The sequence below is a fragment of the Centropristis striata genome, chromosome 19, assembly GCF_030273125.1.
Source record: "Centropristis striata isolate RG_2023a ecotype Rhode Island chromosome 19, C.striata_1.0, whole genome shotgun sequence".
NCBI lineage: Eukaryota > Metazoa > Chordata > Actinopteri > Perciformes > Serranidae > Centropristis > Centropristis striata.
Genome location: NC_081535.1, coordinates 11,259,590 through 11,274,843, shown reverse-complemented (window position 1 = coordinate 11,274,843; position 15,254 = coordinate 11,259,590). Strand labels below are relative to the sequence as shown.

At 37.1% G+C, this 15,254-nt stretch overlaps 1 protein-coding gene across 1 annotated transcript in view; it reads left to right on the top strand.

Annotated features, from left to right (window-relative positions):
- nsmfa (NMDA receptor synaptonuclear signaling and neuronal migration factor a) overlaps positions 1 to 15,254 on the top strand; it is a 54,818-nt gene that overhangs the window by 29,768 nt on the left and 9,796 nt on the right. The window contains 7 exon segments of the mRNA XM_059358653.1: positions 705 to 757; positions 3,587 to 3,676; positions 9,807 to 9,937; positions 11,193 to 11,276; positions 11,396 to 11,429; positions 13,064 to 13,134; positions 13,374 to 13,453. Of these exon segments, the coding sequence (XP_059214636.1) occupies positions 705 to 757; positions 3,587 to 3,676; positions 9,807 to 9,937; positions 11,193 to 11,276; positions 11,396 to 11,429; positions 13,064 to 13,134; positions 13,374 to 13,453 (543 nt within the window).

Here is a 15,254-nt window from a genome sequence, read left to right as displayed (position 1 = left end):
ATGTGTAATAATGTTAAATATGCTTTGGGTAAGTTATTTCTTTAAGAAAGCAGCCTAAGAAAGTTTTCTTTTCATTCCAGCTCAGAACTTGCCTTATATCGCCGGTCATATCAGTAGCCTAAAATAAAAAAAATCAATCAGGCATGAACTTCTTGGCCAAATCCCGCCCGTGTTGAACACACACAGACACAACACAGACCAACAAAGCAAAATCTCATCCGCCTGGAGCGAAATAAAGAAACACACCACCAATATGCACCAGTTTATCTAAATAACCTCCCTGTGATGCACCCTCTGTGCCTCTGATGTGCTTCTGCTTTGAGCAGATGCATCAAAACCTACAAAATCCTAAAGAAGGGTTTCCCTTTTGGCTGTTGTTACGTGAATGAATCTCCAGTGTCTCATAAATCTACACTGTAAAGGATGAAAAGAGGTACTTTGGCAGTGTGGTACACTACACCCACACTGCTCCTGTGACAAGTATTTCCCACTCACATTGACAAGGAAATGAGTATATTTACCTATAATTATCTCTTTTTCACCTCTTTTAGTGGAAATAGAAGCTTGACACTAAATATTCCTATTTGTCTTTCCTTGCTTTGTTTTTTCCCGCCCTCTCTCCTCCTTCTCTTCTTTACATCCTGGCTCTCCCTCCGTCCTCTGTTATCCCTCCTCTGCTTTGATTCCTCTACCTCTACCCACAGGAACTTCCGGAAGCATCTTCGGATGGTGGGCAGCAGGAGGATGAAAGCACAGAGTGAGTCAGAGATGTGTGTGTGTGTGTGTGTGTGTGGTGGATATGTTTGCTCAAACTGACTGTAATGTTGTTCACCCCACCATCATCTGTGTTTGTTTTCCCTGTTTTCTGGTGTGTTTTTCTGCATGAGTCTGGCACCAAACGCGGCTGTTTGACTGGGATATGTAACGCTGTGTTACATTAACTCGGGTGTGTGTCATCAGTGTGTGCGTGTGTGTGTGTGTGTGTGTGTTGATGAGACGGCGATATGAGTCTGTGCATGTGCGTTTGTATGGATGTGTGAGCTGTAGCTGTTTTTATCCTGTTGCATCGCTTTGAATGTTTTTGTTCGGTTGGTCGTGAAGTTTGAAGACAAAGATGCTAAATTATGAATTATTGTTAGATTATTAATGATAGGGGTGTGTGTATGTGAGTCTGAGTGTCGCTGCAAATCCATTGACACCAATAGAAAACTAAAAAAATTCACATTCCTCTTTCTGGACTAGATGTAGCTTTAGTGGCAATGTGAGTGCATTTTTAAGCACCTGATTTGTAATCCATTACTTTGTCCAGTGTTTTGACCGTGGAAATCAAATGGAAAGAAAATGGTGAGGGACCAATAAAGCAAGCTTAACTATTAATCTTTGCCACGGTGGATAAAAACATTGGTTAAATGTTTTATTTATGTTAAATTTAGATGTGGCGTTAATGTGGCAGGTGACTTGGAAAGGTGATAGTGCAAAAGCTTTATGAACATATCGCAAACAAGATGTGTCAGAATGAAAATGTGTAAAAATGGCTTATGTCAGGTGTGAGACGCATTATTTTATGTGAAATTTTTTTTCAAAATTTCAGCTGACGAGTCAAAACCCTAAAATTTATATAATTTCACATTTGCAGCTTCTATTAAGGTTTGAATAAAGCTTGAATTATCGGCGTCATATTTTATGGCGACGTGTTCCAGAATTGAGGCAAGTTTGCTACGTACAGTCATGGAAAAAATTATGAGACCACACTTTCTCTTCAATTTCTTGTTCATTTGAATGGCTGGTACAACTAAAGGTACATTTGTTTAGACAAATATAATGATAAACATAATTTAAGAGCTGCTATCTAGACATTTTCTATGGTTTTCTTGATAGTAACCAAAATCATTATCAAGAAAACCATGGAAAATTGGCTAGATATCAGCTCCTAAATTATGAGCTATTTTTGTTTGTCATTATATTTGCCCAAACAAATGTACCTTTAATTGTACCAAGCATTAAAATGAATAATAAATTGAAGAAAACAATAATAATTTTTTCCAAGACTGTACATTCTACAACGTCTCTTAGGTTTTTGGATGTAATAGATCACAAAAAATCAAGAAATGAAAAATAATAAACTGTACACTTTCTGAGGTTAAGTTTATCTCTTTTAGTTGTGTTGACTCATTGTAAAACACACTTCATGTAAACTCAATCGAAACAAACTCAACAAACAGTCATGGTTAGTCTTTCTACTGTTCCAATGACAACCAATTCCGGTTTGTAACATAAATCATTAATTTGCTTTTACTTAATTTAGTCAGATGTGAAAATATGCTGCTGGCTCTACAGCTTCTAACTGGGCAGCTTGTTCTCCAGAGAGGGACCAATACATTAGCAAAATGAAATGACAAAAAAATCAGCCAAAAAATAATCAGCCATGTACTCATCCAATCGCTGATAAATGCTCCCGATGACGAATTGCTTGCGCAGCATTGAAATGATAATTTAGAATTGGAGTGGCGACATTATGAGTGAGGCTTTGAAGCTTCCAACTATTCAGTACAGCACTACCCAAATGTGTCCCCCCATCATTTCAATTCACTATATTTTGTACCACGGCAGATTTTTTTGCAATGTACACATTTACTCAAACACACAATCTTCTTGATGCTGTAATGTCCTCAGACTTTCCCTGCTGTGAGGAGGAACTAGTTCTCCTGCAGCCAGTTGTCCTCACATCTCTGCAAAGCTTCAGGTGAGCGGACACTCTCCTCACGGTCAGAGAATCTGGTCTCAGACTGATGCAGAGTTGACGAGGCCAAATCAAATAAATTATATATATATATAAAAAACCCATTAGATCAGTCTGAGTCTGACTATAAAAATCAATACTCTGGTCTAGATCAGAGTATTTGTGATGTTCGGATCACAGAATAGGAATAGGACTGTTTTGATGGTTATTTCTAAAAGCAAACCTTGAAAAAAAATCCTTTTGAGCACAAGGGGGAAAAAAATAACATTAAAAAGTTGACCTTATGAAAGCTTTGGCTAATGAAAAGACATTTGTACTTGAAAAGAACAAGTCGGTGTCAGCAGCAAAATGAACAGAAAAGCATTAGCAATGATCCATCCGTCTGGAAACCACAGAGACCAAAAAATACGGAGCCTTGAGGGACACTGTTGATTAACCGTGTCAAACACTTTCAAGTAGTCTAAAAATATTCTAAGAGCAAAGTGATTACTCTTCAAAGCAGAGCTGATTTTATCAGGGCGCAGTAAATTTGTGAAACAAGGACGGCCCTTTTAAATCCGCAGAGATATTGAGCGGCAGGATCCTTTATAATGTTCGAGACGATTGTCAGCATACTGTATGTGTATGTTTGTTTGACAGTTTGTCTCTGCAGGCATTTGTTTGTGCATTTGTGCAGAGGAGGGGCTGCCATCGTGTGTACACTATCTGTGAGCTGCATCCGCCTTTCCACTTGTGTGTTTTAAGGTGGTGAGTGTGTAGAGGAAACAGCCGGTGCAGTTTGTGGGCTTGTCGGAGTGTGTGTGTGTAGTGTGTGTGTGTGTGACTATCTCTCCATGCCTGCACTAGCATTCGCTGAGCGTAGATCGAAGAGTTTCAGCCGTTCCTGGAGCGACCCCACCCCTGTCAAGACTGACTCTCCAAATGAACCCAGAGACAGTGAGTTAACACAGACTCACGCACGTGCATCTACACACTCACATACAGATGCTGACACACGCAGTTTCTGAAAGTTGCAGTGCCTGGGCAATTAAAAAAAGGGTTGAAAACTCTAAAGTAACTGAATCACATCAGTGTAAATTTATGTGTAATGGAAATTGTGCTCTGTAAGTTATTAATTTGTATTCCTAGCATGCACGGAGAGAAGAAAAGAGTAAAAATTTAAGTGGACCTGTTAGACCTTGTCTTTAAAATGATGTCAGACTACAGTCAATTCTAGTTTGTCTGCAGATAAAATGGTAAATTAAATATTACAATTACTGCCAGATATAAACATGACTTTTTAGGGATGTTAAAGGGATAGTAGTCAGTATATAACTGAGTTATGAAACATTCAGCTAAAGTCATCTCCCCAAAAATCTCCTCTAATGACCGTGTGAAGTACTTGGCAGGATTTGAATTAAGAAATACAGACAATATTAAGCATGTGCATAAGCCAAATATATCAAATATAACTGTACAACATGGTAAATCCTCCTAAACAAATATACAAATAAACATACTCACTGGCATTCCACAAGAATAAAAGAAGGATGAGGATTGTTGCTCTTCCGTATAACAAAACAGGACTTCTTTAACCATGAGGAGACCGGAGAGTTAACAAAATAAAAGTTACCTCTTCAAATTAAAAGTTCTTTAATTTCTCTTAACTGCCACATGACAACCAACATGGAAGCTAAATACTGCTGTGGACAGGGCTAGCTGCTGGTCTACCACTGCCTTGATTGGTTAGTTTGGTGTTTTAAAGGGTTTCTTAGCATTCACAAAAGTCACATAGTAGCAGAGGTGGAAGAAGTATTCAGATCCCTTACTTAAGTAAAAGTACTAATGCTACACTGCAAAATTATTCCACTACAAGTAAAAGTCCTGCATTCAAAACATACTTAAGCAAAAGTACAAAAGTATCAGCGTCAAATGTACTTAAAGTATCAAAAGTAAAAGTACTTGTTATGCAGAATGAATCCACTCAGATTGTTTTATATTCCAAGTATATTGTTGGATTGTTATTATTGATTCATTTATGTAAGAAGATGTTTACTGTTGTCCAGATAGGGCTCATTTAAACTACTTAATGTACTGTTATGAGTTTTAATTTTAAAAAAATCTAATTACTTTTTTACGTTTTTTATGTTATATATTGACCTGAAAAGTAACTAAAGCTGTCGGCTAAATGTAGTGGAGTAAAAAGTAAAAAATTTGCCTTAAAATGTAGTGAAGTAGAAGTATAAAGTTACAAAAAATGGAAATAATCAAGTAAAGTACAAGTACCTCAAAATGATACTTAAGTACAGTATCTTTAGTACTTTTCACCACTGCATAGTTACAAAAACAAAGTCACTCAAAAACACAAATTAACAGAAAGAGGCAGCGATAGCTCCGTGGTTCTGCAAGGTAAAATTGCTATTTTTGTAGTGGGGAAATGGGGGCTTTTATGAGAGCAAAGATTAATTTATCGGCTTCAGTTCTCAGTCAGAAAGGGCTGTCTGACAGCTAGGCAAAGCAGTGAAAATATTCTAAATATAGCATACAAGTACCTCATACAACACTAGTTGAAAACATCCAAACTATCTTTTTAAGTCTCCACTTATTCTCAAGTGCTTGTAATCTAAAACAGCTGCATTAAGACTTGTGAGAACACATCCTGAACAAGGTACATGTGTACAGTTATAAATAACCCATCTGACCCTCTGTGTCCTCACTTCTTGACTGGCAGATTGATTACAGCTTAAATTTGCTTCGTGCTAGCTCAGTACTTTTGTCATTAATTAATTTCCGTACACAGGTGACTCATTCGGAGTTGAAAGCCACTTAGCGGCATTTGTCAGCTATAAAATAAGTTCTGGTAAGCAGCACTTTGATATATGAGCCAACTTACAGCACAGCTGAAATGAGGCCAAATAAATGAAGGTCAACCAGGCAAAAACAATGCAAAGTACCGAACTTAATATAGAGGGCAGAAAATACGGCCAACTGCAAAAGTCCTTTATACAAGTAAGTACAAATTTGAGGTAATTTCACTTTCTCAGTCCAATTTGGGAACTTTTCTACTTGTATTTGACAACTTAATAGGAGGAAATATTGCAATTTTTCTCTACTTAATTGATCTAATGGGTGAAATTTGTTAATTCATCAGGGTTTTTTCCCTTCTTTCCTCCTTTAACTGATTTTGAAATCCTGAAATTTCCCAAAACAGCCGACAGAAAAGCCAAACTCTGCTTTTTTTAACTATGAGTATTACTTTTAATTTTAATATTTGGATACATTTTACTAGAGGTGTGAATCAGCAGAGGACCCTCGGTACGATTTTATCCCGATACTTGATTCACGATATGATATTATTGTGATTTTAAGCATTTTGTGATATGGTGAGAGTTGCCATACAATATATTGCGACTTAACTGTTTAACTGCATTTGTGTCCAGAAAATGAAATAGAATCAAGAATTGTTTTGTCAAATAAAAGAAAATTCTCAGTCTATTCATCTCACTTCAGTCTTTTTATTTCTCCACAATGAGAGTCAAACCCACAGACTGACCAACAAAGTATTCAGTAAAACTGAACGGAACTGATATCAAACATGTATGGACGACAACAACTGCAGCATTTTCTCAAACTTTCCTCGACTTTAAGCTTCACTGCTCTGAATTTTTTTAATCAAACATAAAGAAAAGGCCAACTTTGCAGTGTTATTTCAACAACTTCACAACACAATAACACATGGTGCCTATAAATTCCATAGATCTTCTTGCTTCATATGATACCAGTATCATAAAAAATGCTATATATCGATCCTTAGCCGCCATGAATCAATATAATATTGCCACGCAAAATATCGCAATATACTATGCTGTATCGATTTTTTCCCCCACCTCTACATTTTAGATATTAAAGTTACTATATAAACCAATTTACTTGTACTTATAGCTTTGGATTGCCAATATGTGAATTGATCTGAGTAATTTAGTGTTATTCAGATTATGATACCGCCCATTTTTTCCATTTTTGTCCAACTGGCAGGCAGCCTAATATCACTCACATTTATATATTTTCAATGGTGATTTAGTTACTTGAAAGTTGAAGCCACTTTTCTTCCACTATGTAGAAGCAGACACAGGCCGAACAGGACTGGTGATATGACAGTAGACGGCACACTTCTCTGATGAAGTAAGGTGACAGTTTGTCATCGCGGCTTTACAGCTCAGTTAGAAACAAATAACACCTCAAAAACTCAAAAGTCACGAGCACATAAAACACTCCATCACACGTACAAACTGACTGTCTCTGCTGTTGACTCTGACCCTGTCCATCTGTCTCCCTATGACCGTGGGTCTTTCTTCAACTTTGTGATGCTCTCTCTTTCTGTGAGTATGTCTTCCAAAATGGAGTGCGTGTCTCAGTCCGAGTGTGTCAGCTGGTGCAAATGTTGGTGCAAATGTTTCTCAAAGGCTTTTCAGTATCAACACACACTGTTTGCATGTGCTGTTTGTCCATGTTGATGTCTGAGGATCTGTGGTTTTATGTTTTTCTCCACCTCCATCTTCAGTGTTTCTGTGTTATAAAAGATAAATGAACAGTGTAATGATGTGGATGGTGCCTCTTTCCTGAGGGAAAGGCGTTTTTCTCTGGAGGAGTGACTTTATCGTCAATCTTTCTTGTTATTTTCTCCTTTTTCATTCTCTGTTTCTTTCTTTACTCTCTGTTCTCAAACTGTTATTTCACCCTGGGTGCCTACAACTTTCTTTACTCGATGGTTTACAAAACCCATTGGAAGAATCTTGAACCACAACTAGACTAAAAATGGATTTTGATACCAATATAGATATTTGCGTTTTAACACTTTTAACACAAGCAGATTTCTAAAAAGGTGGGAGGCTGTCTAAGATATATGGCTTTGACATATGTTGACAACTGTACAAAGACAATATACACTTACCAGCCACTTTATTAGGTACAGCTGCTCAACTGCATGTTAATGCAAATATGTTATCAGCCAGTCACATGGCAGCACCTCAATGCAATTAGGCATGTAGACATGGTGAATGGGGAAGAAAGATTTAAACTTGATGTCATGGTTGTTGGGGCCAAAAGGGCTGGTCCTTTTATTTCAGAACCACAACCATCTGTAGGGTTTACAGAGAATAGTCTGAAAAAGAGAAAATATCCAGTGAGTGGTAGTTCTCTGGACTAAACGCCCCGTAAATCAAATAACCACTCGTTACAACCAAGGTATGCAGAAGACCATCTCTGAACCCACAACATGTCCAACCTTGAAGCAGATGGGCTACAGCAGCAACAGCTTTTGACTTTTGTAATTAAACACTCCAAATTCTGAATTGGATGCAGTTTTATTTACATTTTTCACAGCATCCCAACTTTAGGAATCAGGGTTATAGATATATTAATAACACACAAGAACTCCAACATGCATACTTCATAGGTCACAAATATAAATAAGTACATGGCAAACATAAGTGTTGTGTCATAACCTCACATTGTAATTAAACTACCTTGCCTGACCATAGGTCAAACACTGACAGCTCAGAGCTGTCTCAGATCAACAAACATGTGCCTCTCATTAGGTCTGTCCATTACGCAGTAAAGCCCAAAACATCACACAAAGTCAACAAAACATCTGATAAATATACACATTATCCATGCAAACGACAAGCCCTAGGAGCTGACTTCATGTCCATCTGACATAATTTAAATATTAGGAACAATGTCTCAGTTAAACCATAAGAGGCTGCAACACACTTTCTGACCAAAAAAAAAAAAGGTTAATATCAGGCAAGAGAAAGCATCAGCCGGGCTCTGCTTTATGCTTTTCATGTATAACACATGTGTTTCAACATGAATCAGGTCAGAGTTTATGAATGGTACATTTGGACCCTGTTTAAGTCTTGTAGTAAAAGGCGACCAGATCATAAGTGAACAATGCGAAATAAAAGTTTACATACCAAAAAAACACATACTTGTTACACGATCACTTAAACCACTTTGCTCAGGTATTCTGGGACACATTTGACCATATATATTTTATAATGTTGGAACGATAATGCATTGTGATGCACCCCGACAAGGACGTAAAGGAAAACACGCCATCAGTGCAAGACATGATGGCTTTTTTGGTGATAACCCCCAACACTCTATAACCTGTTTTATGAAAAGTTTAACAAAGTCTTGTGTAACTGTCCGTCATGGTGCTCTATGGAAGAGATGCGTTGTCTTTATAGAGCAAGACACATATAGCAGACATAGCAGCGTTTTGTGCTATGACAAATCTGAAAAGTCTGCTGTTAATAAGCTGTACTCGCCTTACACGGTTTAAGGAGAGAGGACTAGAATCACTGTTGGTTCTATTGTATGTAAGATTTTCACACCACATTAATAAATCCCCCGAGGTTTGAAGTCATTCAGCAGCTGTTTGGTATTCCAAGGTTATACAGACATAGAGTCTAATTAACAGAGTTTAATTGAATGACAAGCTAATAAACTAATAAGTGCCTCTGGCTCATCAGTGTTCAGAAGTCTTTAAAACAGATATGGAATAGTTTTAGACTTAAATAATGAATAATAATTCTGATAGTATAATGAGTTATTATGTTAGTCATTACATTACTACCAAGTCGATGCTTTTATAGCATGTCAAGGTATAAATATAGTATGGATTATGATAACAAATGTCAAATATTTGATGGTAAACATCACCTTCTCTTTTTAGAATAGATGCCGTCTGATCCCAGTTTGGTTCCATATCTCTCCTTGTCAGCTGATGGCAGAAATCCTGCCACCACACTCACTATCACTCACTCCTTTTTTCTCCTTCTGCCAGCTGTCTCTTCTTTTCACCGCTCCATCTGTCATTTTCTGATGTCACCACCATTATTAACAACTCCATCCTGTTTCCTCTCCTCCGCACTCACCTCTCTCCACTTTCCGGACACGTTCTCCCTTCACTCCCAGATTTTCTCTTTTTGTATCACCTTCCTCGCCTCCCACCACAACACTTCTGCCTACACCCTATTATCTCAAGACATTTTGCTCAGCGGTGTGTCATATTCTCTTCTAGGCGGAGACCTGCAGACCTCCTGTAGTACTTTGGATGAAGGAGGCCTTGATGACAACATGGACTGGGAGGAGGAGAGAGAGATGGAGAGGCTGGCCTGTGAAGGAGACGACTTCGTACCTCCAAAAATCATGGTAACAGATCATTATAGTGTTACATTTAAAGTTAAAAGACTGACAAGAATATTAAAAAGTTTGGTCAAAATCAAAGCAGCTGAGGCTGAGACATCCTGACTTTTAGGTTTAAAATATTGATCAAGTGTCCCAAAATAGTGATTGACGTTTTTTCTATGACCAATGCCGGGGACAGATTGTTGATTATTGCCTTTTTTTCCCCGCTTTTGATTAATTAAAACTGTTTAATAAAAATAACAAATGAGACACAAAATTGCTGAACTTAAATTAACATTAATGTAACATTGTTAATGTAATCCAATTGTGTCTGATTGCTGCCATCTGTCCGCACTGCAGAGAGCAGATTGTTTTATTTTTTTAAATTATTTTGAATTAAAAAAGTATCAACTAGAATAATGTCCACATGACAATAAAAAAACTTTGTATGAAACAAAAACAAACTAGAGTTAAGTTATAAAACCTTATACCCTTAAACAATAATATATATATATATATATATATATATATATATATACACACACATATATATATATATATATATATATATATATATATATACACATATACACACACACACAAACACACACACACAGGTAATTATTATAAATAATAATATAAACAATATAAAATGTTGCAAAATAGCAGCATCTCCTTGTTTATGAGTGAGCATAATTTGTAAACTTACATGAATAATAAATTAACAGTGTTTGTCTCAGTGGAATACTAATAATAGGTCTACCAAAACGCCAAAACACTGTATCCTACACTCTCACAATGTAACTCACCAGCATCTTTTGTTCGACCCTCTCTGCCTGTTGAAGACTCCTGTAGTGTCCAAGCCCAAGCTGGAACTGAACATTTAAAATCGGTGACGTGTCCCTTTTAAAATGTAGGCCCTGGAGTTGTTGCAGCTAAAAATGTAATAAAGTAAACAGGGCAAGCTTTTGGAAACAGTTACTTTAGGATCTGGGTTAAAATGAGCTTCATCTCAGGTAGGTGAATTTATATGCAGGTGCGGTATCTTAAATGCATTTAATGTATTCTCAACCATCTCACTGTGAATATTATATAGTACATCCCCTGCAGGCATGAGAGTGTGATAGAGTTTGCTCCTTTCCCTTTTCCTCTCATTCCTCTGAAATTCCCCCCTCCCGCTCCTGACTTTGCTCCAATTTTACATCTTCCACTCTTTCCTTCCCTCACTTCCTACTAAACCATCATTCCTCTGCTTTTTCTGTTTCTCCTTCACCTCCAGCTGATCTCTTCAAAGGTCCCAAAGGCAGAGTACGTTCCCACTATAATCCGCAGGGATGACCCCTCCATCATCCCCATCCTCTACGTGAGTCCAAACACATTCAGACATTTGCACAAGTCAAGTGCCAAGCACACAAGTTGTTTCAATGAAAATTAAAGCAAAGTGCAGTTTTAAATGATAGTGTTTTGTATATTTTTCCTTAGGACCATGAGCATGCAACTTTTGATGATATTTTGGGTGAGTAACGAATTATGTTTATGTTAGTTTCTGCCTTTTTCACCTGTTTCACAATTCCATAGTCCATAAAATACCAATAAATTAGTACAACGAAGAAAGGAAACCGTCTTCCCCCCAAAATCAACTGCATAGGTTATTTGTACACGCAGCTTATTACGACCCATTTCTAGTTTCTGGTATGGTAATAATGACAGAGAAGGAGGAAGTCAGATCACGTAGTATAAAGAGCAACAAGATCCATTTATGGAGGAGGTCGAGATGGACAGATGGGTGAAACAAATACAGGAATTTTGATCCAGGAGACATTGACTAATTTCAAGTTATGAGATAGAGCTGTAGGTAACTTGTGAAAAACAAAAAAACTGAATTTGCACCAGAGACAGAGGAACCTGAGTTTATCTGTCTTACTGTAAGGACATAGTCACAGTTTCAAAAAATTCAATAAGACAAAAACATAATTTTTAAAAAGTTACCAACTGTAGCTTTAAGTGACGTAACGCAGATATGTTACATTAGTTAATTGTGCAATGTTACATAACCACATCACATATGTAACTCTGTCACATCCTTACACACATTAGTTATTATAATCCAAACAATGATCTTTTCCTAAACAGAACCAAGTAGTTTTGTAGCTGAAACCTAACCAAACTGCAACCATGTTTCATAACATTAACCACAATGCAGTTTAAAACTGCAACGATTTTGTTCAGGTTTTAGAACATGTTGATCTCCTGTCACTGGTAGGAGCATATTAGAGGATAGGAACTACCTATATGGTTGTATGGGCTGGAGGAAAAAAGATGAACATGAGAACAGAAGAAAAAAAGAAAAATATAAAAGTGACAAATGCAAATTATGTTGAGGAAATGGATAAACGTAACACTAGATCTAATGAAAGCTGTCTTATAAAAACAAAAATTATTTGAACATATATACTGAAAGTTTAGAGATAATACACTACAGGAAATAGAGCCATATATACATTTATACAGATGGACAGATTTATTTGACATCAGCCACCTTTAGTCTTGAGTCTGGGCTCTGCCTCAGCTTGCCTGAGGAGAGAAATCTGAACTCTGACTCATGCTGCGGGAGTTAAAGGCCAGACAAACAGCTCCGGGCTAAACCTTTACCTGATGGCCAATATCTTACAAAATAGCTTAGATGTGGCTTAATCATTATATTACTTAATTACTGTTTTTAAAATTAGTTTTCTGCATTAAGAAAATTATATTCTTGCTCATATGAGAAGCACTTACAGTAAATGGTCCCTGGAGCTTCACAAGATAATAATAATAATAATGAAGTCTGCAGTGAATTCAGCTCACAGAGTTAGTGAGCGGACGCCAATGAATAATTCACACGTATAGATTTCAGGGTTCCATTTTGCTGCCTTTCATTGACCTGGTTTATTTTGCTGTGACATTTCTTTAAGTACACAATGTTTAATTCAATTTAAAGTACATCTTCCATTCGTGTCCCTGCTGACTGTTATTTCACCTGTACTTGAACTCACACGCCAGAGATTTACCATTCACATTTCTCACCCTCTCACTACATTGTTGCTCATCTCTTTTTATATTTCGTTCTTCATTCACATCAATCAAACCCCTTTTTCTCTTTTCTCACAGAGGAGATTGAGAAGAAGCTCACAGCTTACAGGAGAGGGAGCAAGTTCTGGAGGATGCTCATCTTTTGTCAGGTGAAGAACGAGAAGCCAGAATAATAGAAATTCTGTATTTCCTGTAAAATTGTAGGTTTTGTTTGGAATATGTGGGCTTACGTGTTCATGCAGTGCACATGGAATCCCCTGAGTTACCAGTTAGACTGTGTTACGTACCTTCCTTTGGGATCCAATCTCTCAAGATCTTAATTAAAGTAGAGGCAAATTAGCAATTTAGATGTGCAGTAATGTATTTTATTCTTGTGTGTGTTTCTTAGGGAGGCCCTGGTCACCTGTATTTACTGAAGAATAAAGTGGCAACTTTTGCGAAGGTGGAAAAGGAGGAGGACATGAGCCAGTAAGTTACCACTGGACTACAGGTTCCATCTCTATTGACAAATAGTTTACGTCTCCTAATGAGTGCTGCAGGAATAAGCCCTAAAACTCCCTCGTATTGAAGCTTTTTGAATGGGGATTTTGGTTAAATGTGTGAAATGAGGTCTGTGGTTAACACACGTTTAAGAGATTTTCACATTTTAATGACATATAATTTGTCAGTAAATACCCCACTTGTGGATTTAGAAGAAGAACAAGTGGCTAAATGATACAGAGGTTTTTCCAGGATATCAGACATTATCATCAGATTAGCGGTGATGAAGCTCAAAGTCCTGTGACTGTGTTGTTTAAAGCCTAATGTAAAGGCCGAGATTCGTTCTGGCGACTGCATTTATGTTTAAAAAATTATCTTATCTTGCCGAAAAAAATCTGTAAGTCTCATGAAATAGTATTTGCCAAATATCTTGGTTTCTACAATGATCCAAAATCTAATAGAGAAATTCCATTGGCCTTAATTGAGGCAGTGTGATGCCATCATCTGGGTTGGCCTACAGGAATACAAGAGTTTGAGGAAAAAATAGATATAGCATAGTATCGCGATATTTTGCGTGGCAATACTGTATCGATTCATGGCCGCCAAGTATTGCGGGTCCTCAGTATTTTCACGTTTTTTATTTTTTCCGGAGGCCCTAGCGGGCTTATTAATATATATATAATAAAGATGCTGGTATCATATGAAACGACAAGGACTAAGGAATCTATAGGCACCATGGTCAGGATAATATCATGCCGGGAAGTTGTCAAAATGTCGCTGCAAAGTTAGACTATTTTTTGATGTTTCATCCAAAAGAAATTCAGAGCAGTGAATCTTAAAGACGAGAAAAGTTTGTTGTTGCTGCAGTTGTTGTCATCCATACATGTTTTATATTAGTTCAGTTCAGTTTGACTGAATACTTTGTTGGTCAGTCTGTGGGTTTGACTCTCATTGTGGAGAATTAAAAAGACTGAAGTGAGATGTATAGACCGAGAGTTTTCTGTTATTTGACAGAACATTTTTTGATTGAATATAATTTTGTGAACACAAAATGCAGTTAAACAGAAAAATCGCAATATTCACCATAAGTTTAAAATCGTAATAATATCATACTGTGACTCAAGTATTGGGATAAAATCATATCGTGGGGCCTTTGGTGATTCACACCTCTAAAGAATACGTCATCCCTGCAGGACTCTATGACCCCTTTTTGTCAAATATCATGACAATTCACATTCCCTATGTCTTTTAAAGCACTGACCTGTGATGATGCTTTACCAGATAGAGAAAAACATGACAGAGTCAAAATCTAGCTGTCAATAGAGAAGTATGGAAAAGTAGGGATGCGCAGATCAGATATTCATTATCGGTATCGGCTATAGATTTTCAAAAAAATCACTGTATAATTCGATCCAAATCCATAATCCTAATCTATTACATAGATGCTTCATTAAAAGGCGACCTGCCATAGAGAGGCGAGCAACATGTGCCACGTGAACAGTTAGTGTTACATTAAGGTATTGATGTGGCCAATGTATTTATATGTGTAGGAAAAAATTTCATCAGCTGAGTTGTTTCAGGGAAAAAGACGGTACTGGATTGGTATCGGTATTGGCAGATACTTAAGGTTGCCGTTTCATTAATGGACCTGAAAAAGTGGAATCCAGCCATCCTTATTGAAAAGTACAGGGAAGAATTTTATTACTGAGATAGCCGAGCTGCACTTTCATTGAGGCTTTTACTCCACCAATAATCAGAAGAAGGGCTTAATCAAATAAAAATTCCCTTT